Here is a 27,171-nt window from a genome sequence, read left to right as displayed (position 1 = left end):
CCAGGTTGGTTCCAGGGATGAGGAATTTTAGGTACAAGGTTAGGTTGGAGAAGCTGGGGTTGTTCTTCTTGGGGCAAAGGAGATTGAGGGGAGATTTGATAGCATTGTACAAAATCATGACAGATTTAGATAAGGTAGACAAAGAAAAGCTGTTCCCATTAGTTGATGGTACAAGGACTAGGGAACACAGATTTAAGGTTTGGGCAAGAGATGCAAGGGGATGTGAGGATAAACTTTTTTATGCAGCAAATGGCCTGGAACTCACAGCCTATGAGGGTGGCGGAAGTGGAGAAGGTGAATAGTTGCAAAAGGAAATTGGATGGGCACTTAAGGGAAATTAACTTACAGGTCTATGGGTATAGAGCAGTGTAATGGGACTGATTAGATTGCTCTACAGAAAGCTCTGTCCGTGCAGTAATAACTCTATGACTTTATAACATGATTTTCCTTTTGTATGACCATGTTGACTATGTATGATCATACTATGATTCTCTAAGTGTATCATTAGGAAATAGAGACAGTTTAAGATATATTTTATTTCTTGAGTGTTAGGAATGAGTTTTAGCTTTAATGTTTAAGTTTGATTTGTATTTCTTTATCTGTGCAATAAGAAAAGGTCAAATTGAGTTTTAGGTGCCTGCATTTCTAATGAGGGTTTTTACGACTGTAAGCTAAGGTAAACAAACCAGGGTGGAAGAATTGGACTGTTGCCTTACAACAGGGGGGCCAGAGAGACAGGTCCCTTCTGCAGACACACACACAGAAAAACCAAAGAAACAGCAGTTTTAAGTTTCAGTTTTGATTTGGAAGCTGTGGAATTCAGTTGGTTTTTGAAAGTTGCTGCCAGGAGAGGCTGGAGCAAAGGGTGCAATAGCCAGTCCCAAGCTAAAGAAAAACCCAGGGGAGTGAAAGAGGGGAAAATCCAAAGACCTTCTAGCCAAAGGAAGGATAGGAACCTGAAAAAGGTACTGTTAATGAAGTTAAGAGTGAGGGGCATAGAGAAAGGGTCCAAGCATCAGATTTAAAAGAGGCAAAAGCTGCAGAGAACAGATTTAAAGTGAGAACAGCTTGCAAGAGGCAAGAAGGTCCAGTGAGACAACTGAAGGTTTGTAACTCCTTGCTATGGGCAATGATGTGTCTGACCACAGGGTGCCTATTGGTTTACATGGGCTGTGTATTCACTGTGAACCTTAAAGTATATGATAGCTTTTGGAACTTGTGTTATCCCTACAAATCTATACATATCTGTAAAGATATAGGTGTGGGTGAAGGAGTATTGTAATATAGTTAATCTTCTCTTGTTGAATAAATGTTTTATTCTTTAGTTAAAAGTCCATCATCTGACCCCTGTGACTCAGTTCAGTAGCTACTCTCCACGTATCTAAACAAACAAATAAAAGTCAGGATCTATCAAGCTGGGATCAAGCTTGTCCAGGTGGGATCTCAGCTGGGATCATAACAGTATTGTTAAGATTTTCTTTATAATAGATTCCAGCATTTTCTCAACAATTGATGTCAGCCTAACTGGCCTGTAGGTTCCCATTTTCTCTTTCCCTCCTTTCTTGAATAACGGTGTTACATTTTCTAACTTTAAATCTGCTGGGACCATTCTAGAATCTAGAGAATTTTGAAAGTCATACCGGTGTACTCAATTTTGTGTGCAGCTGTCTCTTTCAGAACCCAAGGTGTAGGCCTTCGGATCCTGGGGATTTGTCGTCTTTTGGTCCCTTCTGTTTCTCTAATGCTTTTTCTTGAGTATTGCTGAAAAAACAGACATGTCTAAGCTTTTCATCTTGCGCTCATCAGGATACTCACAAGAATACCAATATAAGGGGAAAACAACAATTTATACTGTATGTGAAGAGAGTGGTGATTGGTTAGCAAGTGGCGTTGCCATGGAGAATGCACCATTGATGGTGACTGACAGTTAACCGCCATGCATTGTTTGAAACTTAAACCAGCAGCTTGACCCTCATTAGTTCAGGCATTGCTTTGAGGAATGAGTCAGAGAATGGCTGTCACTTATTGTGTTTAGCTGAAACAGGTGCAATGTATGTACGTGTTCTTGCTGTCTGCAAAGAACAGGGCCCTGTGTATTAATATATGTAGCTTCCTGTACACACAAATGTGTCATACTGCGAGCCCAAATGACAATCTTAAATTGGTTATCAGCATAATTCTTAGCACATTGAGGATTATTTAGCAAATGTTGGCCAATCGCGGAACCACATCTAATATTGGACATTGTGTTTTGAGTTTTGCAAACACAGGCTGGTTGGGTACGGTCTGTACCTTACCCGTTGTGAACAGCAGCTGAAACATGCTGTTTGATACGATCCACCAGTCATTGAGACATATAGCCTACACACCTAGCATCACACTGGCACTGAAAGTCATATACAACATTACACATTTGTGTGATAGGCAGAATGTCTTTTTGGCTTGACGACAGCATCCTGTTAGTGGTGAACACCACTTGTGTTGCTGCTGCATAGTAGCAGTGTGAAACAGCTAGCTTCACCTGTTGCTCAATTTTTTTAGATACCTTGACCTTCCAGGGTAATCTGAGATAGGCAGGGCACTTTTAAGGGCTGTAAGTGACGGCCTTAGGCCTGTTCATGTGTTTGTATGATATACAGTGTGAAATGATCTGATCAGTGTAGCTGCTATCCTGCAGGAGTTCTTTGATGTGCCCTACCATGGTCTACAGCAAGGTCTTCACTGGTCAGTATACACTTTCCACACGCTACAAGATTAGTCTTAAAAGCAACCTTGTAAATAGGGCCCAAGCCATTTGCTCACCATGCAAGCTTGATGCTGAAATAGAGCGCATCAAAGTCATCCTGCAGGATTATGGCTACCCTGATCAGATCATTTCACGCTGTATATCATGCAAACTCATGAACATGGGTTAAGGCCATCACTTATGGCCCTGAAAAATGCCCAGTCTACCTCAGATTACCCTGGAAGGGAAAGGTATCTAAAAAATTTGAGCATCAGGTGAACCTAGCTGTTTCACGCTGTTACTATGCAGTGGCAACACCAGTGCTATCTGCCACTAACAGGTGCCATCAAGCCAAAAAGACACTCCGCCTATCACACAAATGAATAATGTGGTAAATGAATTTCAGTGCCAGTGTGATGCTAGGTATGTAGGTCATACATCCCAAAGACCATTTGGATCGTTATCAAACAGCATGTCTCAGTTTCTGGTCGCAAGATACAGACCATACCCAACCAGCCTGTGCTTACAAAATTCAAAGCACAGTGTCCAACATTAGATGTGATTCCGTGATTGAACAACATTTGCTAAATAATCCTCAGTGTGCTAAGAATTATGCTGACAACTAATTTAAGATTGTCAGTCAGGCTTGCAGTGTGATGTATTTGCGTGTACTGGAAGCTACATATATTAATACACAGGGCCCTGTTCTTTGCAGACAGAAAGAACATGTACATACATTGTGCCTGTTTCAGCTAAACAAAATAAGTGGCAGCCATTCGCTGATTCATTTCTCAGAGAAATGCCTTGACCAATCAGGGTCAAGCTGCCTGGTTTAAATTTCAAATAATGCATCAGTCACCATCAGTGGTGCACTCTCCATGGCAACGCCACTTTCCAGCCAATCGGCATTCTTCTCGCATATGGTATAAATTGTTTTCGCCTTATATTGGTATTCTTGTGAGTGTCCTGATGAGTGCAAGACGAAAAGCTTAGGCATGTCTCTTTTTTCAGTAATATCTACTAAATGACTATTTGAATACTTTTTCTCTGCTGATATTAATTACTTGAAGTACCTCACTATTGTTAGTCCCTTGGTTATTCTTTACTTCTTGTATGTAATTTGTGTCTTCTACTGTGACAACAGACACAAAATATTTGTTCAACATCTCTGCCATTTCTTCATTCCTCATGATAAAAATGATAATTTTTCCTGTTTCTAAGGTTTCTACTGTTTCTACTTTTTATATCCTTTTAAAAGCTCTTACATTTTTATATTCACAGAATCACAGAATTATTACAGTGTACAAGGAGACCATTCAGCCCATCATGTCTGCACCGGCTCTCTGAGCATTTTAACATATTGCCAATCTCCTGCCTTTTCCCCATAACCCTGCACATTGTTTCTATTTACATAATCATCCAATGGCCTCTTGAATGCCTCAATTGAACCTGCCACCATCACACTTCCAGGCAGAGCATTCCAAATCCTAACTACTCGCTGTGTGAATTTTTTCTCGCCTCGCATTTGCTTCATTTGCAAAACACTTTAAAACTATGCCGTCTGGTTCACGATTCGTTTACAAGTGGGAACAGTTTCTCCCTATCTACTCTGTCCAGACCCCTGCATGATTTTGAAAACTTCTATCAAGACTCCTCTTAGCCTTCTCCTCTTCAAGGAAAACAGTCCCAACTTCTCCAATCTTTCCTCATAACTGAAGTGTCTCCTCCCTGGAACCATTCTCATAAACCTCTTCTGCAATCTCTCCTATGCCTTCACATCCTTCATATGCCTGGCTAGTCTGTTCTCATTCTTTTTTTCCCTTTTTTATCAATTATGATTCTGATCTTTTTGGTCACCCTTTTCTGTTTCTAAAATGCTCTCAATCTTCAGGCTCTCTTCTATTCTTTACAACATTATAAGCCTCTTCATCATCTGTCTGCCTAATTCAGATAAATATTGCACTTTTTTTTGAATGTATGGAATAATTTATTTCGATCGACCTCTCCATTGATTGATTTCCTCTAACTTTACTAGGGGTTCCAGTACAGAAGGGGAAGAGAAAAATGCTATTCCTTTTGTTCTAAAACTAGTTCCAGTAACTTCAAGGCACATCGTGGAAGATATGAATGAAATGAATATTTGAAAACTGACAGCAACTTTACAATGAAACCATAAAGAGGTAATATTTATTTTTAATAATACATTATCAAAATTAGACCAAATCCTATGTGAAATACCTCAATGTCACTTTAAAGCCCACAACAGGGTCCATTCTGTAAGATGTAACAGTAGCGCCGATGACTAAGCGTGTGAGCTGCTTTAGTCACAGTAATTGCGTGACTTTGAAATAACTTCTAATTTTAATTCTGTCAATAACGTAAGGACAAAAACCCCTTGTTTCTGGTAGACTTTCGTAGCTGTGATAATTGATCGGCCCTCCCTCTAAATCCTGGTTCCCCCACGGGACAGCTGCCGAGGGGTTTCATTTACTTTTGCAATAGTACAAACCAACAGCTTTTTTTTTGTGGGTGGCTGGGTGGGAAGGGAGGGAGAAATAATACACGACAAAACACACTAAAAACGGAACATAACCCAGGCTTCGTTGGCTCCAGTTCCCAAATGTAGCAATGGGAGTATTCTGTTGTAATGCTGTGTGTAAAAATAAAAAAAATAAGCCCTGGTTTATTTTTTTTCAAATACATATCTATATTTTTTTCTTCCAAAAAAAAAATGTATTAATGGAAAGTGGAGAGGAGCTGGAGCATGAAGATGAGCTATCTTGTCATCATGGTGCGATGTTAAAGGGAAATGAATTGTTTGGAGAGAGAGAGAGAGCGAGCGAGCGAGAGAGAGAGAGGGACTTTTTTTTTGTATACATCCGCGGGTTGGATGAGAGGGGATTTAAATTGATAATTAAAAAAAAAGGCAGCCGCGCCCTGGCTCGGTTTTAAAAAAAAAGCAAAATCCCTTTTCTTCTGGGTGTTTGTGGGCGGAAGGCTAGTTGTTGGGGTTGCTGTGTGTATTGTCCTGTTGGGGGTTGTATTTTTCTTTTGGGGGGGGGGGGGTGGGGAGGAAGGAGGTGGGTTGGTGTTGTTTGAGGGAAGGAGGAGAGGAGGAGGAGAGAGAGAGAGTAGGAGGGGGGGGTAGAGGCTGCGGGATTATTTTGCCACTCGCTGCGGGAGCCGCTGTCAGCCCGCCGGCCGCCGCCATGTTGGATTATAATGTTAATTTTCTAGAAATTGCCCTACAAATTTGGACGGAGATTCCCGGCTCGTCTTGAGGAAAGAGAGAGAGAGGGAGCAAGCGACAGAGAGCGAGAGAGAGAGAGAGAGAGGGGGAAAAGATTTGGAAAAAAAAACGAGTGGATTTTTTTTGTTTGTTTGTGTTTTTTTTAAACAACCCCCCCCCCCTACCCCCCCCCGCCCCCACCCCCCCTCCCAAAAAAAAATTTAAGAAAAAAAAAGGACGACTCGGACTTTAATGTGTTGATGTTGGCCCCGTCTGGTCGCAGAAAGCAGTCAAGTTGGGGTAAGGAAGGTGTGAGAAATGGTGGCTGGGTTTGTTTGTTTGTTTGTTTGTGTGTGTTTTAAACAAGATAATTCTTGCGACTTTTTTTTTTGGGGGGGTTTTTTATTTTGCTGCCGCTTCTTGAACGAGTGGGGGATTGTTTTCGACGCCAGTGTCGAGGGGAGGGAGCGAGGGAAGGGAGCCTGTTTCCAGGGGATGAGTTTATGCCCAGGCTTTCCTTTCGGCCTGAATATTTTTTTCCCTTTTTTTTACTCTCTTCCCCCTGGTCATACAAAATGGAACCGGTTTTAACTTCAGTTCCCATCGTCTGCCTTTTAGCTACAATTTGTTTCTACAGTAACTTTTTTTTTTACTTAAACTGATTTTTTTTTGTTCTTGCGTGTTGTGTTATTCTGTGTCCTGTCGACAGATGTAAGTTTACGTTTCTACAACCATTGTCATAAATATCTATATATTCATATATATCTTGATGATTTAAAGAGACTAATCAATTTTAAAGAAACACGCGCCGCCAGGTGGAGGAGAAGGGAAACATGTCATTTTGGAAAATAGGATTAAATGCTGCTAACTCAGTCATTAAGTTCGAGTTTTTTTTTCTTTTTCAACATTCTTTTTCATTTTAACGGGGCAGTTGCATGTAAAATATGGTCGTGTGGGATTTTATTCCCTTCCCGTGTTTCTTTCGACTTGCTGTGAAGTGTCCAGAAACTAGCTTTAGGTTTTGTTGCTGAGGGCTCCTTTCCATTTCAGTCGGAAGGGGGCGGTGAGTTATCTCAGGGGGAGAGAGAGCTGCAAACTCGACGTTGGTTCGTCTGTGATTCGTGTTGAGGTCAAGGGTAAAAAAAAAACTGTTGTAGTAAAGAACCGGCATGGTACGGTGTAGTCAGCAATGTTGTCTGATCTCTTAGTATATTTATACAACAGGGCAATGCCTACAAGGTGTTTTCTGCCGCCTTCTGCAGTAGGTGAGCCAACTTTGTGAATGCTGGAGAGAATTTCCCCGTGACCTTCGTTTATTTTCTTGGAAGTGTTGCTATGTTTTGAATATATGTGGAATGTATCATCGCTTTCTATCCCTGACTCTAAAACTGCGATATATGGTAGATCCGATCAACTCTTGAAGGTGTACTTCAATGTCTTATGTGTCTAACCAATATCTAAATAAATTGCTATGTAATAAAGAACATAAGAGGTGAAGCATTGGTGGTTCCTAGTGGAGTGAATTTTTTTGCAAACATGGAATTGAACATGTATGAAAAGTGTGGTGTTTTATGCATTTTGCGCCAGTTTGAGTTAACATTAAATTTGGGGTATGTAATATCCAATTTAGCTTGGAGACTTTACAATAGCCAGAAGTAGCGCAGCCTGAGAAAGTCATGCTTAAACTTGATGCTTGGTCAGACCACCTATTGAAGGCTGCGTTCTGTCACTGAAAAGCAAGGAAGATAGTTAAACACTGAAGTCCGTTCAAGAAAGGCTGCAAGGCTGTTTGTGACAGAGGATTTAATTATCAGCAAAGACGAGCAATTTTTTATTCCACAATTTAAAAGATCTTTGGTTTGTACATGAGTAAACTGTAGAACATACAAATCTGACAGCTACAACCTAAACCATAGGATAATCGTAGAAGCATATTTAGGACTGATCTCAGGAAAGCTTCCAGAGAGTAAGGAATGCATCCAGAGTAATTACATGGAATTGACTTTTGGGAAAGGTACTGGAATGATTTAAAGAATAGTTGAATGCTTGTGATGAATGAGTGGTATTAATTAGGATCCTTCTGGATTGATGAGTGTGATGGACCAAATATCCTATCTTCATGTATCTGTCTTATAAGAACTAGGAATTATTGCTGGCCTTGGCTCAATGGTAGCATTTACCTGAAACAGAAAGTTGTAAGTTCAAGACTCACTTCAGAGACTTGAGATATAATTCAGGCTGACACTCTAGTGCAATACTGAGGGTGTGCTGCACTGTTGAGCCATCTTTCAGATGAGATGTTAAGCCAAATATGCTTCTTCAGGTGGAAGTAAAAGATCCATGGCAGTATTTGGGGAAAATAGCATGGCGTCCTGGGCAGCATTTATTCCTCAACTAACATCACTAAAACAGATTATCCGGTCATTATCAAATTGTGTGGATGCTTGCTGAGCACAAATTGGCTATCTCATTTCCTACATTATAAGAGTGACCACAGTTCAAAAAAACTTCATTAGCTGTAATATGCTTTGGGATGTCCTGAGGTTGTGAATGGCATTATATAAATGCAAGTCTTTTTTTATATATAGATGATGTCATTTTGAAAGCTGCATCCTGAGATGTTAGAGTTTTAATTATATAGATATCATTGTGGAAAATCTGATGTTCAGTAATGGCCTAGTATTTGTCGTTTATTTGGCGTTCCTTTATGTTGAGTTGGCTAGTGATTATGAAATGTGAAACACATGCTTCACGCATTGAATTGTTGAGGATGCAAATTTGGATACTAGTTAAGCAGGTAGACAAATACAAACTCCTCAATGTAGAATGTCAGTTTAGTTCAATTAGCAGTACTTGCCTCTGAATTAAAAGATTGTGTTCAAGCTCCACTTTGGACTTGATCACACACTGATCTTTCAGTAACAGAACTGACGTATGTATTAATGGTGCTGACTTGCAGATCAGATGTTAAGTCAAAAACCAGTGTTCCTGCTTGGGTGGAAGTACAAGATTCCATCATCTTATTCACGGAAGAGCGAATTCTGCCAGTGCCCAAGCAATTTTCTTCACCTTCAACCAGCACCCATCAGAAATGTAGCATGGTTTTTCATTCATTCGCTATTTGTTGGACCTTGTGTGCAAATTCAGTGGCATGTTTTGCCTACACAGTATACAACAAAAGTTGCTTGCTCAATTAATAATTTAAAACCTGAGATTGATAGATTTTTATTAGCCAAGGCTATAAAAAGGATATGGAACCAAGGAAGATAAATGGAGCTAAGGTGCAGATCAGCCATGATCTCATTGAAAATGGAGCAAACTTGAGGGGCTGAATGGCCTTCTGTTTCTATACATTTTTTAACTTTAAATAAACTGCGATGTCTTTATAGTAATGAATACATAGTTATTCAGAGCAATGTCCATATAAATATCATTTAATGTTGCTTTAGTACTCTTTAGTTACTGTAACTTCAACAGGTGTGTGCTTAAAAAGTACATTTGAAAGTTAATAGGTTGTGCTAATAGCCATCTGAGTTTTAATAGCTTTTCATGAACTTGCTGGAATAAAAATGTTATCAATATCTGAGAATTGGGAGGTGTGTGACGTATGAAGAAGCTTATATTCTTGCAGCAAAGTAAGCTTCTGTTTATAATATTTTTAAAAGTGGTTTCTTAGACTGTTCAGTAATACTATGAACATGCAATGATTTTCTTGTTCTCAATTAATTGAAATTATAAACATTGAATTGCTATATGTCTATGTGGAACAAGATATCTAATGATGAGGACAACTATTAAAGTTGAAAACAGCAATAAAATTTTCCAGTTTAAAAGAAAACATTAGCTGCATTTGTGGATGTCCTCTAAAGCCAAACCTTGACGTATTATGTACCAAAAAAGCACTGAATTTGTGCATAGTCAAGCCCTATAAGCAGTGAATGAATGAATGACATATAGTTCACTGCTTGTGTTTGTGATTAACACAAACCCCTGCAAACAATTTTAGAGAAACTTCCTCTTCAGTCATCTGTTACTTAGAGAAACATATAAACCATGACTTCAAAAAAACTTCCCCTTTCACCTGGTTTCTGTTTATGAACATACAACTGTCCTATCATGATGAGGAAGTATAGTTATAAACAACATTGTGCCATGAGAAAACATAAAGGATGGCTGACGCTGGAGATCTGTGACAGAAATATGGTCTATTTATCCTGATAAAGCAAGTGTATACAGAGAGAATTTCAGAAAATATAAAATGTATGGAGATCACTTGTTACTAGAGTTTCAATAAAATATCTTTGCTGAATAATCTGATAAGATTGTGTTACCACTGGGGGACACTGATTCTGCTTCACCACTGCATGTTTAATTATCCAGTCAGTATACTCTTTAGTAATGCATTACAACTTCCCACGTTACTTTGACGAAGGAGTGACTCCTAAGGAAATATACATTTAGTGTAATAAGCAGTGATTCAGGGGAGACAGTGGCGTACTGGTAATGTCACTGGGCTAGTAATTCAGAGGTCCAGACTAATGATCATAGGTTCAAATCCCACCATGGCAACTGGAGTTTAAATTCAATTAATAAATTTGGAATTGAAAGCTAGCCTCTATTAACCAAGAAATTATTAAAACCCATCTGGTTTGCTACTTACCTGGTCTGGCCTACATGAGACTCCAGACCCACAGCAATATGGTTGACTCTTAACCGCCCTCTGAAATGGCCTAGTAAGCCGCTCAATACAAATGCAATTAAGGGCAGTAAATGTTGGCCTTGCAAGCAGACCCACATTCCATGAAAGAAAACAATTTAATCCACTTTTCCTAAATCCTGTAATGATTCTTTTTTTTAACTTGGAAATATTGAGGTAATTTGGTTGTTATCGGGCTTGATTGCCTTAGAATTAAGACAGGTGGATTTTATTATAAGACACTTAACTCGAATTAGCTGATATGAGGTAGGAACTTAGTACCTTATGTCATTTGTGTTGCTTAATTTTAAATTACTGGCTATAAAATTGTTTCAGCACTTTGAATTATCGGGGGCAGATTGACTTATTCCTAAATTTGTTAGAAAGAAGCATTCTGCAGTAGCCAAAAAAAAATTAAAAATGAGAGGGAACAATCAGTCTTAGCTGTCAAATTTGTAATTAAAAGATTGTTGTGTATACAATATAGTAAATATTTAGATTATGATGGGGTGAATTTTGCAATGTGAGCCTTAGAGCACTGATCACTAGTATCCCATTAGCTGAAAGTGTGCAGCTTTGGTCTCCTTACCGACGGAAAGATATAATTGCCTTAGAGAGTGCAACAAAGGTTCACTAGGCTGATTTCTGGAATGAGGGGGATTGTCCTATGAGGAGAAAATGAGTAGACTGGGCCATTATTCCTTGGAGTTTAGAAGAATGAGAAGTGATCTAATTGCAACATATAAAATTCTTAAAGGGCTTGAGACAGTAGATGCTGATGACGGGACAAAGTTGATAACCAGGGCACAAGTATTTGGTTTGGCCAGAAATTATTCGCTCAATCTTCCTGATGCTTATTTGTGGCAAGTTCTGACATCCACAATTTTATATCAAACATAGTCATGGTAGCTTGAGGTGTAGGCTGAAGTTGGTGTTGGACAGCTAGAGCAAGATATCTTCAGAGTGCATGTGGAACCTGCCTCTGAATCATGGGATGGATGTGGAAGAGGAGGGGATCAATAGGGAATCTCTGGGGAACTCTAAAGTTATAATGTAATAATTTGGGACAAAGCTGTTTCAGGAGATACTTCAGCACAAGTAATTGTCAAATGACGGAGGGAAGCCTCGCTGAGGTACCATGAAGTAAAGGCAGTAGAGGAGGATGATGGGTTTGATTATGTTGAATGCTGCAGAGTGATCAAGAAAGGTTGTAGCCACATCAGATATAATTGATTTTGGTGAAGATGATCCCAGTGCTGTGGGCAGGATGCAAACTGGACTGTAGAGTTCAAATAGGTAGTTGACGGAGAGGCCAAGAGGAAACAAAGTGTTCAAGTACTATTAGTTAAGTGGAAGTTAGAGCTGGGACAGCATTTTGAGGTGGGATGGGTGTACAGACCAAATGAACTTTTTGGGGAGAGAGGTTATGTTGGATTTGAAAGGGAAAGGGACGGTGAATGAACATTGCACACCATTAAGGCTGTTCAGTGGCTAGAGGTTGATGGGAGAGGTTCATAGAGGCCAGAGGTGGGACTCATTACAACAGTGGCTTCATTTCAATAAAGTACTTTATTGGCTGTAATGTGTTTGGTACATCCTAAGGTCAAGAAAGATGTTAAATATGGGACAGGTTCTTTTATATAAAAGAGGGCAATGGAAATGGGAGAGTAAAGTGATGGCGATGATGGCAGGTGGTCAGTAGTGGAGAGAATAGGGCATCTGACGCAACTGTGTGCTGTTATATTCATCTTTTCTCACCTGTTACACTGCCCGTCCCTCTGTGGATGTGCTACAATGTTTGTTTTGGGTCTTGTATAGATCTTGGGAAGAGGTCCAGGCTGCTTGTTACTTCTGTAGCTTTAAGTTGAGGACATGCTATAGTTGTTTAATCTCAAAGGTGCTTTGTAGTTTAGGGCAAGATTATTTCTTAATGCCACAAATCACACAGGGGTCTTTGATCAGATCAAGCCGGTGGGGGATTGGCTTCAAGGAGAACATGGCCTTGATGATCTATCTTTAACAGCTGTTTGTTTCTTTTTTACACCAGGGTAGGAACATAGTAGAACTGTGCATGTTGGAGATATTTGTAAAAATGCTGGAAGCGTACAGCACTTCACACCTGAACACAGTTAATTTTTATTTGGCCATTAATTCCAATTCTTTGGAGAGTTGAAGCCTGTGTGCTGGGTGGGATACATTCATTTGTCAAATGTGACATGAAACAGTGGCCTCGTCAACTCGCTCATATGGATGTTAAAGATTCCACAACACTCTTTTGAAAAACAAGGAGAGTTACCCCTGGTGTCCTGGTGGATGTTTATTCCTTAATCAACGTCAGTAATTCCTTAACATCAGTGAGAAAAAAAAGATCTGGTCATTATTACATTGCTGTTTGTGGGATTTGGTTGCCACTTTTCCTACATTACAACAGCGACCACACTTCAAAAGTACTTAATTGGCTGTAAAGCACTTTAGGGTGTCCAGAAGTCTTGAAAGGTGCAGAAGTCTTGAAAGATGCTATGTGAATGTAAGTCTTTTGATTTGATCTGTTTGGCTGTTGAGTTTTTCTGCTTGCAGTATTTATGAAAACTTGATTCTATAGTTTCCTACTTTTGCTGGCAACCAAGTCTTATTCTTGGCCTCCCTTTAAGCACTTCATTTCTCACCAAGGCAGAATTCTATGTTTTTGCAACTTTGAGTCTGAATTGGTCTAAGGGGGTTGTCTTGGAGTTTGCTAAGCATTGCTAAGCCTCAAAGGAGTGCTTGGTTTATATAAATTTACCCGAACAAATCTAGTTGGATGAGGGGGAGTATTTATCAGCTAGGTGCTGGAAGGTTTTGATCTTGTGGAGGAGCTAACCTGGCCAGTAGTAATGCTCTTTATGCTGGGATTGAGATTTATCTCAAGCTCTCCAAGGATTCCCCATATTGCACTAGTTGTGGAAAAGAAGAGGCTTGATGTTGAGATTTACAAAAATGGAGCTGGGTGCTAAGTGAGAATGGAGAAAGATATGAAGTGTGGAGCGAAGTGATGTATAAAGCCTTAAGTTTTATTTCTGGTAGGTTTAGGTAGTAGTCCAATAAATAGAAGTGTAGCAGGGCACCTCGGTCCCATCAAATGCAGATCCTGTGCTGTGTAGAAACTCTAGGGTGCTGTTTGTGTCCTAGACAACCACATGCTGGAGGATTCCAAACTCTGGATTTCCCACCTTGAGCAGCAACTGATGTTGCTGCAGTACATCCACAAGGCTGAGAGCTACATTCCAGGATAAAAGCAAAATTCTGCGGATGCTGGATATCTGAAACAAAAACAGAAAATACTGGAAAAACTCAGCAGATCTAGCAGCATCTGTGGAGAGAGAAACAGAGTTAACATTTCGAGCACATATGACCCTTCTTCACAGCTAAAGAAGGGTCATACGGACTCAAAACGTTAACTCTGTTTCTCTCTCCACAGATGCTGCTAAACCTGCTACATTCCAGGAGGTTGTTATTCTGCAGATTAAGATTGCATAGTCAGACAGGGGATGGACGACCGTCAAACAGACTAGGAGGACCAGACAGGTAGTACAGGAGTCCCGTGGGCGGATCTTGATCTCTAACCAGGATTGGGTTCTGAGTAATGGTGGTGATGATGGTTGCTGTGGAGATTAGAGATAGTGAGAGGTGGGGCCAAGGAAAGACTTGATAAAGATGAGAAGTTTATCAAGGTGTTGCTTGAACGGTAACCTGTGTAGGTCTGCGAGCACATGGATGATGGATCAGCAGGACTCGGTACGCGTAAGGACACGATCAGCAGAATTTTGGCTGATGTCAAGTTTACAGAGGATAGAATGTGGGAGGTTGGCCAAGAGTGCATTGGAATAGTCAAGTCTGTAGGTAACAAAGGCATGAATGAGGATTTCAGCAGTGGATGACCTGAGATAGCGGCTGAGTTGAGCAGTGTTACAGAGGTGTAGTAATGGTGCAGTTATGTGGCTGGAAGATCATCTTGGGCTTAAATATAACACTAAGGATGCAGACAGTCTAGTTCAACCTCAGATGGTTGTTAGGGAGAGCAGAGCAATGGAGTCGATAGCTCGGGGATGGAGTTTGTAATGGGAACTCATAATGCTTCAGTCTTCCCACTGTTTAATTGGAGGAAATTTCTGCTCATCCAGCACTAGATGTTGAATAAGCAGGCTGATAATTTGCAATGCTGGAGGAGTTGGGAGAGATGGTGGTGGGATAGAACTGGGTGTTGCCTGTGTACATGTGAAAACTAACACTACTTTTGTCTGATATCCATGAGGAGGAGCATGAAAATGAGAATAGAAGGGGGCCAAGGATGGATCCTTGGAGGACACCAAAGATAACAATGGGGAAGCTGGAAGAAAAACCATTATAGGTTATTCCCTGTCTATAATTAGATAAATAAGAATGGAACCGGGTCAACACAATCCCATTCAGCTGAAAGCGTGTGGAGAGGCAGAGAAGGACAAGGATAGTCAACCATGTTGAAGGTTGCAGACAGGTGGTGAGGACAAGGAGTGATAGCTTGCCCTTATCACAGTCACATAGGATGCCATTTGAGACTTTAAGAGCAGTTTTGGTACTGTGGCGGAGGCGTGATCCTGATTGGAAGGATTCAATTCATGCGGTTCAGGATTTGGGAGGCAACAACACATTCAAGGGCCTTAGAGAAGAAAGGGAGGTTGTAGACGGTGCTGTAGTTGCAAGATCAGAGCAGTGAAGGTTTGGCTTTGTTTTGAGGAGCAAGGTGATGATGGCAGATTTAAAGGAGAGCAGGCAAGACCTGAAGATAGTTAATGGTTCTGAGTTAACAAAGGGACCAGGAAAGGAAGTTGGGTGATCACCAGTGTCGTGGTAATAGGGTCAAGGGAGCAGGAGATGGGTCTCGTGGATGAAAGGAGATCAGAGCGAGGGAGATATGAGTTCAGGGCAAGGACTGGGAAGCATTAGTAATTTTGGCCAGGTGGGCAAGTGGAAGGAAGAGAAGCAGCAGAGGTAGCTGCTCGGATGGTTTTGATTTTAGTGACAAAGTCCATAAGCTCCTTATACTTAATGATGTGGGTATGGAGGGAACAAGGGAGAGGGTTTTACAAAGACAGTTTGCAGTAGAGAAAAGAAACTGGGGGTTATCTTTGCATTCCTGGATGGAAGAGCTAAACCGGTTGTCAGTTATATCCATTCAAATCTTTTCTCTTGGACTTGAGTGGAAATGAGGGCCATACTGAGGGAACAGCCAGAGTGAGAGAATTGGTTGGGGGCCCATGACATCAAATGGGGAGGTGAGGGTGTGATTGAGCAAACCAGTAGCTGCAGTGATGTTGTGGTCAAAGGCCAGGCAGTTAGGATTTTGAAAGTTCAGCTGTAAGTGATTTGGTGGATAGTTTTGGCAGCTAACAGGAGGTAGGGTTGGAACAGGGAGAAGGATGTGGATGGAGTGTGATACAGGGAAGTGATCAGAGATTGCCTTATGTGATTGATGTGTGTGCACTTCTGGTCACCACGTTACAAAAAGGGTATTTTCGGTATTGAAAAGATGCAGAAGAGATCAACCAAAATGATTGAGGGGTTGGAGGGATTGTTTATGAAAAGCAATAATATAATTTGGGAAGGTTCTCACTGGAAAAGGTAAACGTGGCTGCCAATATGCTCACAGCATGGTTAGTTGATGGATAAATATTGGCCAGGTCACCAGGGACAATTCCCCTACTGCTCAAAATAGGGCATGGGATCTTTTACATCTGAGGGTAGACAAGACCATATTTTAATGTTTCCTATAAAATATTGCACCCCCAACAGTGTTGCATTCCATCAGGACTGCACTGGAGTGTTGGCCTGGATTTGTACTCGATTCAAAAAGTGATTTGGTTATGAGTGACATTTACTTTCCAGGAGTTTTGTATTACTCAGTTCTCAGTACTTATTGTGTTATGATGTCTGCAAAGCAGATTTGAAACAATATTCAAATCTATGGGACATTGCAGTATTTATGGTTATGGAGGTTTATCACTTGGGAGAAAAATGGTGTAATTTGTTGCTTATACCCAAAAAAATTATATTGACATAACACTTGCTGGGAACTGATTTCAAAAAGCTAGGAGTACTGCCAGTTTTCCTGTGCATGCATATGTGTGACATAGTAAATGTTTAACATAGTAAACATGTGATACAGATGCTGACGCCAATTTCAGAGGAATGTAAAGCATTTTGGGTGTATGGGCAATATAGCAAGATAGATACATAGTTTTGGAATCTTTTTATTCTTTCATGGCACGTGGGTGTCGATGGCTAGGCCACATTTATTGCCTATCCCGAATTGTCCTTGAAGGCGGTGGTGAGTCGCCGCCTTGAACTGCTGCAGTCCATGTGGTGTAGGTACACACGCAGTGCTGTTAGAAAGGGAGTTTCAGGGCTTTGACGCAGCAACAGTGAAGGAGCGGCGATATAGTTCCAAGTCAGGATGGTGTGTGGCTTTGAGGGGAACTTGTAGGTGGTGGTGTTCCCATGCATCTGCTGCCTGGTCCTTCTAGGTGGTAGAGGTTGCAGATTTGGAAGGTGCTGTTGAAGGAGGCTTGATTTGCTACAGTGCATCTTCTGGATGGTACACACTGCTGCACTGTGCATCAGTGATGGAGGGAGTAAATGTTTGTGAATGGGGTGCCAATCAAGCAGGCTACTTTGTCCTGGATGCTGTCAAGCTTCTTGCATGTTGTTGGAGCTGCACTCATCCAGGTAAGTGGAGAGTATTCCATCACACTTCTGACTTGTGTCTTTGTAAATGGTGGACAGGCTTTGGGGATTCAAGAGGTGAGTTACTTGCTGCAGGATTCCTAGCCTCTGACCTGCTGTTGTAGCCACAGTGTTTATATGGCTAGTCCAGTTCAGTTCTGGTCAACGGTAACCCCAGGATGTTGATAGTGGGGGATTCAGTGATGGTAATGCCTATAGAGAGTAACAAAAAAAACATGATTACCTTGAACTGAGTTCTAGGTTGGTACTTAAAGTGTAGAAGCTCGCCAATTTAATCAGTTGTAAATCTCAAGGTTTACAGTTTATATCTCCAAGTGATCCCTCCTCTTAATGGTTACTTTTTCCATTAGATCTACCATATTGTTTATGTGTGCAGTTTGCAATTTTCACTGTTTTCATTACTGCCAGTTCCTAGTATTACTTTGCTTCATTTCACTGTTAGGAACAGTAAATGTTGAAGAGGCACTTCACTGTTACTTGCTTGCACAGTGAAATTGAACTTAACCTAATGTTCAACCCTTAGTAAACTGAAGAGTTGTAAGTTCCAGCTCTAAAGTCACAGTTGTACACCATGGTGTTTAGGAAATTTGATGAACTGTCTTTGACAGTGGAAAAAAGTGCTAGATGGGCATTAAAACTGGACCTGGCTGTTTTTAGCAATAACACATTAGTTATGATAACACTGAACATTCATGACGAAAAAATTCTTAGCTGTTCAAATAATTTTTCTGGGTAATTTATAATAGCCTTTAACGCATTTGCTATGCCAGTTTTACAGATTATCAAGCTTACCTGGTTACTGCAGTACTAATAATAAAATTTATTTGCTTCAACAGAGAGAAGATCAGAATATATTGTAAAGAAAGGCTGCCTTGTTCTGATGTAGACTAAATGCAACAGCTTCAAGTCGTTTGTGGGTATGAAGTGGTTGGGCGAAACGAGGAATATGTTTGTAAATGGCAGCAGGAAAAATGCGGGAAGGTTGTCCAGTGAACATCAGAGTCAAACCAAATTACAACACTCTGGAAGGGGAAATTCAAGGGCCAACACAAGAATCGCACTTGGAAAACGTAGCACCCGTAAGTAACTTAAATTTCAAAACCAATCTCAAAAAATTAACAAAACCAAATTGATTAACCATCATAACATGTGTTTATAATTTATTCACTGCATTTCAGAAGTTAAGAGTTGAGGGTGAAAGACTTCCACAGATCTTTGGGAGATGTGATTAGGGCACTCAACTATAAATTTTAGTTTCCCTCCTATTATGCAAGCTGCTTTTTATGGACATAATTTACAGCTACTGGACCTTGTCCTCACCAATCTATCTGTCGCAGATGCATCTGTTCAATATAGGTAGGAGTGACCACCGCACAATCCTTGTAAAGACGAAATCCTGTCTTCACACCGAGCATACCCCACATCATGTTTGTACTACTGATGTGCTAAATGAAATAAATTCAAAGCATATCTATTCAAAACTGGGCACCCACGAGGCACTGTGAGCTATCAACAGAATTGTATTAAACAAAAGTCTGTGACCTCACTCTTCGTTGAACCAGGGTTGATCCCTTGGCTTGATGATAACGATAGAGTGCAAGAGAGCATGCCAGGAGCAGCACCAGGCATAGATAAAAATGAGGTGTCAACCTGGTGAAGCTACAGCACAGGACTACTTGCATGCCAAACAACAGAAGCAGCATTAGATAGACAGCCAAGTGATCCCACAACCAGTGAGTCAGATCAGAGCTCTACCACATCCAGTCGTGAATGGGGTGGACAGTTAAAACAATTGACAGGGAGAGGTGGTTCCACAAATATCCCCATCCTCAGTGATGGGGGAGCCCAGCACATTAGTGCAAAAGATTAGGCAGAAGCATTTTCACCCATCTTCAACCAAAAGTGCTGAGTGGATGATCCATCTTGGCGTCCTCCTGAAGTCCCCAGCATTACAGATGCCATTCTTCAGCCAATTCGATTCACTCCATTGATATCAAGAAACTGCTGAAGGCACTGGATGTCACAAAGGCTGACAACATCCTGGCAATATGATTGAAGGCTTGTGCTCCAGAACTAGCCACACCCCCTAACCAAGCAGTTCTATAGAAACATGCGAATTAGGAGCAGGAGTAGTCCATTCGGCACCTCGTTCCTGCTCTGCCGTTCAATAAGATCATAACTGATCTGATTGTGGCATCTACTCCACACCCCACCTACCCTGATATTCTTTGACTCCCTTGTTGGCCTCTACTCCACATCCCACCTACCCCGATATCCTTTGACTCCCTTGTTAGCCAAGAATCTATCTACCCCTGTCTTAAAAACTGACCCTGCTTCCACCACCCTCTGGGGAAGGGAGTTCCAGAATTTAACAGCCCTTGGAGAAAAATGTCTTCTCATCTCCATCTTAAATGGGAGACACCTTATTTTTAAACTGTGTCCCCTAGTTCTAGTCTCCCATAAGGGGAAACATCTTTTCTGTATCCACCCTGTCAAGTTTCCACAGGATCTTGGATGATTCAAAAAGATCACCTCTCAATCTTAAACGCCAATGGAGACAGGCCCAGCCTGTCCAACCTTTCCTCCTAAGATAACCCCCCATCCCAAGTATTAGTTGCGCTAACCTGCTCTGAAATGCTTCTAATGCATTTATATCCTTAAAATAATTTCATGGTCATCATTATAAGGCTTGCTTTATATTCCACATTAATTGATTGAATTTAAATTCTACCAGCTGCCATGGTGGGATTTAAGCCCATGTCCCAAGAACATTAACCTGGGCCTCTGGATTACTAGTCCAGTGACATTACCACTACACCACCTTTCCTCCCTGCTTCTGTACAACTACCCAACAATATGAAAAATTGCCCGGGTATGTCCTATCTACACATAGCAGGATGAACCCAATCCAGCCTCCTCTTGATCATCAGAAAAGTGATGGAAGGTTTCATCAACAGTGCTATTAAGTGGAATTTACCAAGCTAAAACAACTGTTTGTGATGCTCTGTTGAGTTCTGCCAGTTTGGGTTTGGCTCCTAACCTCATTTACAGCCTTGTGCAAGCATGGACAAAAGAGGGGAGGTGAGGGTGACTCACCTTGACACCAAGGCATGAGTGTGCTGTCCAGGAGCCCTGGCAAAATTGAAATCAATAGGAATCAAGGCAAAATCTCCACTGGTTGGAGTTATACCTAGCAGAAAGCAAAAAGGTTGTGATTGTTGGAGGTCAATAATTTCAGTCCCAGGACATTGCTGCAGGAGTTCCACAGGGTAATGTCCTAGGCCCAACCATCTTCAGCTGCTTCATCAATGAGCTCCCCTCTGTCATAAGATCAGAAGTGGGAATGTTTGCTGATGATTGCACAAGGTTCTGCGCCATCTGCAACTCCTCAGACACTTAAGCTGTCCGTGTCCATAGGCAGCAAGACCTGGACAATATTCAGGCCTGGGCTGATAGGTGGCAAGTAACATTCATGCCACACAAGTGCCAGGCAATGATCATCTCCAATGAGCGTATCTAACCATCTCCCTTGACATTCGGTGGTGTTACCATTGTGAATCCCACACTATCAACATCTTAGAGATTACCATTGACCAGGAACTGAACTGGATCAATCATATAAATGCTGGCTACAAGAACAGGTCAGAGACTGGAAATTCTGAGACAAGTAACTCACCATCTGACTCCCCAAAGCCTTTCCACCATCCACAAGGCACAAGTCGGGAGGGTGATGGATTACTCTACACTTGTCTGAATGAGTGCAGCCCCCACAACACACACAGCTCGACACCATCCAGGACAAAGCAGCCCGCTTGATTGGCAACCGATCCACCACGTTAAACATTCACTCTCTCCACCACTGACGCACAGTAGCAGCATCGTGTACCATCTACAAGATGCATGCAGCAACTCACCAAGGTTCCTTTTTCAGCACCTTCCAAATCCTCGCCCTCTACCATCTAGAAGGACGAGGGCAGCAAATGCTTGACCAAAGAACAAAGAAAAGTACAGCACAGGAACAGGCCCTTCAGCCCTCCAAGCCTGAGTCAATCCTATTGCCCGTCAACTAAAACATTTTGCACTTACGGGGTCTGTATCCCTCTATTCCCATCCTATTCATGTATTTGTCAAGCTGCCTCTTAAACACCACTATCGTACCTGCTTCCACCACCTCCTCTGGCAGCGAATTCCAGACACTCACTACCCTCTGCGTTAAAAAAAAACTTGCCCCACACATCTCCTCTCTAGTTTTCTCCTCTCACCTTAAATCTATGTCCCCATGTAATTGAAAACAGTACCATCTGCAAGTTCCCTTCCAAGCCACACACCATCCTGACTTAGAACTGTATGATTGTTCCTTCAGTATTGTTGGATCCTGGTATTCCCTCCCTAACAGCACTGGGTGTTCCTGCACCAGGTGGATTGCAGTGGTTCGAGAAAGTGGCTCACTGCCATCTTCCTGAGGGCAATTTGGGATGGGCAACAAATGCTGCCCTTGCCAGCACCACCCATAACCCATAAAAGAATTTTATTTTCAGCTTAGAAGCATAATCTTTATGAAAGAAGTGAATTTTTTTCTGTACAGTTTAAATGATAGACCTTAGTGGATGTGCACTCGTTGAGACTTTCTTGTCCTTTTGATGACCTTATGTTGTTGATGGATAAACCCATATCAACAATCTGATATTTAAAAGTTTGTGGAAACTAAGTGGAACTCTTGAGTATTGAAAGAACATGAGACTGGTATGAATGGCAATCATTGACACTAAGTATATACGGTTGATTCTTACAATATCCCATTAAACAATGGAAAACTATCATTAGGAACACTTTTACCCCAATTTGTAAAAATGTGAAAGCTGATTCAAGGAATGGCAATGACAATGGAAATGAGAAATAAATTTTACAGGAAAGGCTTGTTAATGAATATAAATATATGTACAGCAGTACTTGCTGAATCAAGATTTTTATTGCAGCATAAACAAGCTTTATAGGCAAATCTAATAAAATAATTCCGACCTAGCGTCCTTAAGATTATTTAAACTGTCCACACTTCAAAAATGCTTCTGTGAAGCACTTTGAAACATCGAGGTCATGAAAAGTGCTATATAAATGCAAATTCCTTTTCTAAATGCCAATTAAGGTACATCCAACATAATATGTTTTTTTTTAGGCATGATGGGTTTTGAGGGCCATGGCTCTCGATATGTACCTTCCACTGGAATGACAGCCAAAGAGCTGTGTGAAAATGATGATCTAGCAACAAGCTTAGTCCTTGATCCCTACCTGGGTTTCCAGACACACAAAATGAACACCAGGTATGTCAGGCAAGTATCATCCACTCCAGTTTTCAAATCTAAATAGATTGCTGATGCATTAGCGGTAAATTGTAATCTATTTGTGGATGCGATACAAAAATTATTTTTTTTTTTTTTTCTCCCATTTTTTTCCTGTTGTAGGTTGCTCACCACCTCACATCCTCCTCCAACCAGGAGGGTGGGATGGTTTGGGCCGCGGACCTCTCGATGACCGCCATCAGTAACGCTCCGTGTTTGGCAGGCAGGTGTGACTGAAATGGGGTGAGCCTGACGATGTCAGTTCCTCCTACCTCCCCCGAGATGGAACGCCTCGCTTCTGCGCGACGCTCTTGCAGCCTAGCCAAGAACTGACCAAACTGACCCGATTTGAGGTAGGGGGATTCAAGTAGCAGGCAGTCCTGGGACTCGAACCCGCGACCTCCTAATTGGGAGGCGAGTGCTGTATGGGGCTGTGTGACTTAAAATGTTCAGTATGTAGGTTCAGTCCTCACTACTTCCAAAATCCAAGTCATTTTTTCCCCCTCCTCTTTGTTATTTTAAAAGCTGAGCTTTTTAAAAATTAAATGGTTAAAAGGTACCTGTTAAAGTACCTGTCCCACAATTTTATTTTATTTTTTTTTGTTTTGGTAATAACAGTTTTCTCTATCTACATTTCAATTGTTATAAATTATGGTAGCAAAAAAAAAAACTCCACCTACAATGGACAGGAAAGCAGATTTGACTATTTTCTTCCCAGTGTTTTTTTTAAAAAGTGTTTAAATAATAAATTGGAGGTCTCCCACCAAACATATCAGCCAAAATTGAAACGATTGAAAATGTGCAAGACTATTACCAATGGAAAAGTACGGTGAGCACAAAGGAATAACCTGCAAGGTAAAATAAGTTTAGTATTTTGCACAATTAATTTTTAAAAAAACTTGGTGAAGAAAATATTAAAATCAAATCATTTATGCGTGATCATTTGATGCTAGAAATGGGACAAATTAAAATGAAGTGTCCCACAACGATGAAGGTTCGCTGGCGATAATTTACAAAAAGAATGCCTGAGGTCACCAGATAAGTAAAACAGAAATGGTAAGTCAAAGCTGTTCTTGCAATGTACATCATCTTGACAATAAGATGCACTGTGGCATTTTCCTATGTGGTGAGTTCTTCAACTTCAGTGTGCTAAGTGCATTCTTGTGGCAAGACAAACGACTGAGGGTGAGTCCTTGTTAACTACTCTTGTATACCTCAATGCAACTGATCTGCTGAGATGGTTGTAGGAAAGTTGATGGTATCTGAAAATGCAGCTGGTTTACTTGGATGCCTGGCTGAATGTTCTGCTTCTCTTCAGTCAATGCCTACCAGTTAATCTACTTCACTTTTAGTTTTCAATGGAGAAGTCTGTTTATTTTTTTTAAATTGTAGAATTGTGCATCGAAAATTGTTTTCTATTTTCTGGAAAAACTAATAAAAATAAAGCATTTCAAATGAGACCAATGCACATGTTTGAACATGGCATTCTCATCTTGCATTTCTCAATTCTTTCTTGGGTGTGGGTGGAATCCAGCCTTTGTTAGATGACTACCTTGGACTGAAAAACTGCACAAGATTATTCTATACAGTGTTTTAAAAGCAGGAGTAATAGTTGTCTAAACAGCACTTGATTACCAATGTAAAATAATCTGTGTGTATCTCCCGAGGGATTATTAATATTACCCGTAATGGTAGATCTTATGAAATGTTTTGTCCATCGTTTTCTATGACTCTACAATTTTAATTAGAATTTAAGGGGTTGAGGATCAGTTTTACATAATATAACTTCTTTGATCTGTCAATTGGTAAGGGAAGTGGTTAGCTAAGTTAAACAGACCAAAAGGCCCCATTTTAGATTGCTGGCCTATGCTGATTAGAATATTCTGCTGGTGTTGATTGGTCTTATGTAGCTGAACCTACATATGGAAAAGAATTAGACAGGCTTATTTCTCCTGATAATAAACGCAAAATCAAGTTTGACTTTTAAATAACCTGTGAACCAAGGCTTTCATGTCACAAATGGCTACTTGGCCACAGTACTAAAGGCACCTGTTGCCAGTGGTATCGCTTCCCACCATGAGTTAGTGTCATTAGAAAAGGAGGAGGGGGAGAAAGAAACTTGGCAAAAAAAACCCAATGATGAATAACTCGGGTGCTAGTTTAGCCTCCTGCTTAATTAAGCAACTTTAGTTAAATTGTGATCATGGTCATCATAGCTTGTCCAAAGCTAGAGTCTGGATCTAATATTGCAATATATCTTGAATAGCTCCTCATGAGTGCAAGATGTTGACAGGGGCACGGCATCAAGCAATGTTTAAGTCTTTGTCTTGGCTCTCTACATTTAACATGTTATGTCACTTCTCAGCTTCCACTTGATCATATTTTAACCAGCCTTTCCTGCCCTACTACTCGATTTAAGGTGCAGAAATATTTTTTGAGGTAAATTCTTAGATGAGTTCTGGGGGAAACAGGCCTTCAAGATTCCTTATTGTATCCCTGCCATTTTGTTACACTGTAGTCTTCCATAGTATTTTGTAGTAAAGGATTTTCAGGCAAAGCTTTTTATAAGCTATGCAGTGGGTGTCTAGGATCATACACCTGTTTTGTATCATCTCCTTTTTACTTAAAGGCATTGCACTGAAGGCATCCCACCTCACCAATTGGCACTATGGTGACATTGTGGCAGTTTGGAATACAAGGGTTGGAAGTTATGTTACAGTTATATAAATGTTTGGTTAAACTCAATTTTGAGTACGGCATTCAGTTCTAGGCACCACTATTCCGGAATGATGTATTTGGCTTGGAGGATGTGCAACACAGTCACTAGAATGATACCAGGGCCAAAAGGGTTAAATTATGATCGGTTGCATCGGCTTGTATTCGTTTGAATATAGAATATTAAAGGGTGAGCTAATTGAGGCCACTGCGGTTTCTAGTATGCCTGATTAATGTACCTTATAATTTTTGTAAGTGCATGAGTCCTTTAAACTTTCTGTGCAGTCCTGCACATGTGGTTGCTTAAAGGGGCCAAATCATGCACCGCTTGTGTGGAAACTAGGTTGCGGCCATGCAGCTTAAAGGGGAACATTGCACCTGATTTTTTAATTAATTATCAAGTTTTTCATTCACTGTTACAAAGACTAGAACAACATAAATGGACTTGATAAAATTCAAGCTTTTTAACTTAATCTTCTGACCATAATTTTCATAGAATCACAGAATGGTTATAGCACTAAAGACGACCATTTGGTTTGTTGTGTCCATGCCAGCTCTCTGCAGGAGCAACTCATCTAGTCGCACTACCCACCTTTTCCTTGTAGCCGTACAAATATTTCCTCTACAGATGTTATCCAATTCTCTTTTGAAAGCCTCAATTGAATCTGTTTTCACCATACTCTCAGGTAGTGCATCCCGGACCCTATCAACTTTCTACATTTAAAAAAAGTTTATTTGAACCATTGCTGCTTTTTCCACTACCTTAAAATCAATGTCCTCTGGTTCTCAACTCTTCCGCCAATGAGAACCTTTTCTCCCTATCTACTCTGTCCAGACCTTTTAATGATTTTGAGCACCACCTCCTATTGTATCTCCTTTTGTCCTTCCCTTCCTTAAGGAGAACAGCCCAACTTCTCCAATTTATCCATGTAACTGAAGTTTCTCATCCTTGGAACCATTAATATTGCTGACAAAAGGCATGTTGTTGAAGCTTTTCTTGCACTCCATCAGGACAGAGTTTGCAAGAATACCAAATTTCAAAGGGAACAACAATTTATACTGCATGAGAAAAAGGTGCTCTTTGGTTGGCAAGTGGGAGCTGGTGGAGGTGTTGCCTGGAGAATGCACCAGGGAACAGTTATCCTCCAAGCTTTTGTCTAAATTCAAACCAGACAAATTGACCTGGTCAAGGCATTGGCATGGGAATGCACCAGGGCAATGCCTCGACCAATTGAGTCGACTTGCTTGGTTTGAATTTAAACAAAAGCTTGGGGGAAAACTGTTCCCTCATGCATTTTCCATGCCAACACCTCTACCAGCTTCCACTTGCCAACCAAACAGCACTTTTTTCTCATGCAGTATAAATTGTTGTTCCCTTTGAAATTTGGTATTCTTGCAATTCTGTCCCGATAAGTGCAAGAAGAAAAGCTTCGACAGCATGCCTCTTTTCAGCACTATTCTACCAAGTGACTATTTGAACCATTAGCACCTTCATATCTTTTCTAAAAGTGTGATGCCCAGAATTGGACATGATGTTCCAACTGAAGCTGAGCCAGTGTTTTATACAGGTTCTTCATAACTTCCTTGTTTTTGTACTCTTAAACCCAAGACTCCGTGTGCACTTTTAACAATTTCTCAACCTGCCCTGCCACCTTTTTAATCATTGTGTATCTACTCTCTTCCGAATTGAACCCTTTGCTTTGTATTGCCG

General features: G+C 40.8%; 1 protein-coding gene across 3 annotated transcripts in view; it reads left to right on the top strand.

The window, feature by feature from the left end:
- Nucleotides 1–5,704: 5,704 nt before the first annotated feature.
- kmt5b (lysine methyltransferase 5B) overlaps nucleotides 5,705–27,171 on the top strand; it is a 43,144-nt gene continuing 21,677 nt past the window's right edge. For 2 of the 3 annotated variants that reach the window (XR_013577573.1, XM_078549156.1), the window contains exons 1-3: nucleotides 5,705–6,254; nucleotides 18,246–18,488; nucleotides 22,583–22,736. Coding sequence is in view for 2 of the 3 variants with exons in the window: in XM_078549156.1 (XP_078405282.1) it covers nucleotides 18,329–18,488; nucleotides 22,583–22,736 (314 nt within the window). In the remaining variant the exon portion in view is untranslated. The remainder of the gene's footprint in view (nucleotides 6,255–18,245; nucleotides 18,489–22,582; nucleotides 22,737–27,171) is intronic. The other variant, XM_078549157.1, reaches the window with a different exon arrangement.

The sequence above is a fragment of the Cetorhinus maximus genome, chromosome 9, assembly GCF_964194155.1.
Source record: "Cetorhinus maximus chromosome 9, sCetMax3.hap1.1, whole genome shotgun sequence".
NCBI classification, from domain to species: domain Eukaryota; kingdom Metazoa; phylum Chordata; class Chondrichthyes; order Lamniformes; family Cetorhinidae; genus Cetorhinus; species Cetorhinus maximus.
The sequence above is the reverse complement of the archived record's forward strand: the minus strand, read 5'-3'. Positions and strand labels throughout refer to the sequence as shown.